This window comes from Phytophthora parasitica, assembly GCF_000247585.1.
Source record: "Phytophthora parasitica INRA-310 unplaced genomic scaffold supercont2.10, whole genome shotgun sequence".
NCBI classification, from domain to species: domain Eukaryota; phylum Oomycota; class Peronosporomycetes; order Peronosporales; family Peronosporaceae; genus Phytophthora; species Phytophthora nicotianae.
In genome coordinates this window covers 456,317-458,114 of record NW_008648996.1, presented here as the reverse complement: position 1 = coordinate 458,114, position 1,798 = coordinate 456,317, and the positions used below count along the sequence as shown (strand labels likewise).

General features: G+C 46.1%; 1 protein-coding gene across 1 annotated transcript; it reads left to right on the top strand.

Annotated features, from left to right (window-relative positions):
• Positions 1 to 673: 673 nt before the first annotated feature.
• PPTG_06722 (hypothetical protein) lies at positions 674 to 1,156 on the top strand. Its single transcript, XM_008900764.1, has one exon. It carries the CDS (start codon positions 774 to 776, stop codon positions 948 to 950), a length of 177 nt encoding a protein of 58 aa, XP_008899012.1. The 5' UTR covers positions 674 to 773; the 3' UTR covers positions 951 to 1,156.
• The last annotated feature ends 642 nt before the right edge of the window (positions 1,157 to 1,798 follow it).

Sequence of the window (1,798 nt, the reverse complement as noted above, 5' to 3'; positions counted from 1 at the left end):
GATTTTTTTAGTCGCTCACTACGGTTCGGGGTCTGCAGCACCTGTCGTTCTAAGATTTCGTCACTACTCATTTCGTATCACGTTCTTAGTGAACATCCCGCTGTATACGCCTTGAGTCGTGCTGGCATATTAGCTGGAAAAATATGTAGATTCTCACTAAATAAACAAATTCAAGACTTACAGTGGGTTTGGTTGGGTCGTTTCCCGTGAAGTACTTGTCCACGACTCTCCAGACCTTGAAATGTTGAATTGTTGAATAATGATCGCTTACATCTGTTGGTGTGCTGGTCTTATCTTGAGGTAACGTTGTACCACCAATTTATCATTATCGGCGTCTAATGCGACACACAAGTTGCGTATGGGGCAAAACGAAAAGGTGGTCAGATCAGGAAACTTGGTCGATATGGAGGTTACTAACTTGGCAATCTTGGCCAGGAAATGATCGGTGGTCATGAGAAATTCGCGTTGGTAGGCTCTGCTACGGTGCGACAAACATTCTTAAGGAAGTCGGGTCTTCACGCAAGTTCTAGATCAGACCCCATGATACAAAATGTTACTTACCTACCTTTCGCTCGTTTTGAGATATCGGCCGTTAAAGTCTGGCCATCCAATATCGTACTTAATTGAAGTTTCGAGCACCGAGCGATTTTTTTTTTTTTACAGAATAAATTACGAGATCTCCCCCTCTCCCACCACAAACGAAGACATGGAGGGCGCAAAGGGTAGCTCAAACAACGAAGATCAGGTCGCTGCGACTGGCTCCCTTACTGTCGATGGATCCGACGCAAGTTCCTTTCCTGGTAGACTGCTGGACCGTGAACGAAGTCGTCGCTAAAGTTGCGGATGCTGCTAGTACGTCGTCGGTGAAGCATGTTCAGCTCGAGAGTAACCTATTCAAGGGGTTTAAGGCGCTGCTGAATGAGCTCTACAAGCCACTCTCAGCAGTTTAGCGCGAGTCTCTCCAGAAGATCTCGTTCACGTCATCGTAGTTGATCACGGTTTTGTGGTCCACGCCCGCTCCGTTCTTTTGCGGGCGCATCTTAGTCACAACGTTGTAAAGCGGACGTACGTCTTAGAAACGTTCCTTCCGGTGTAATGAGCATTTTTTCTAAACCATCCAATCCAACTTTGCAGCCACCTTGTGGCAAAGGGCGGAAGACGTACAGCTGAGCGTAGGATCATTAACCTCCGTTGGATACCTCGTCAACGACTCGCTTTCGCCTTCACACTTTCGAATGAGTGATTCACGGTACTACTTTCATGATCGGGTTTTGCAGGTGTAAGGGACTGCTTTCTTAAAATATCTAAATTTGCTAGTTTACTGACGGTTGTTACCGAAGAGGATATTTATTTATGAAGGTTTTTGGCTCTACTCTGCGGGACAATATGCCGGGTTCCCCGGCCATAGGATTTATCATAAGAGTGAAGCCATGGACCTTGTTCTCGCTCGATGACAGAGTAGTCACGCGGTCCTCTTGGCAGTGGACCTTCTCGTTAAGAAGTCTGTGAGAGTCAAGAAGGACTTCCAGTTCTTCTAAGATACTTAACAACGTTATTTTCTCTGTACTGTGAGTATCACTAAGGCCGGCTATCTGCTCGTCCAGCGCAAAAAAGCCGTATGGAGCGCGTTAACCGTTTTATTTGCAAATACAAAAGCACTGTTAGAAATTCGGGGCTCCCGCTGGAGGCTGGAGACCTTGCTTTTTGATGCGAAGGATCTCAATCTTTCTTAGAAAATCTTGGAAAAGCATTAGTGCATCGGTATCGTTGACTGTGGGGTTTCTTTGACAACGATGGA

Excerpts from the sequence above, each read along its gene's own strand:
- PPTG_06722 (XM_008900764.1), top strand. The coding sequence starts at position 774 with ATGGATCCGACGCAAGTTCCTTTCCTGGTAGACTGCTGGACCGTGAAC.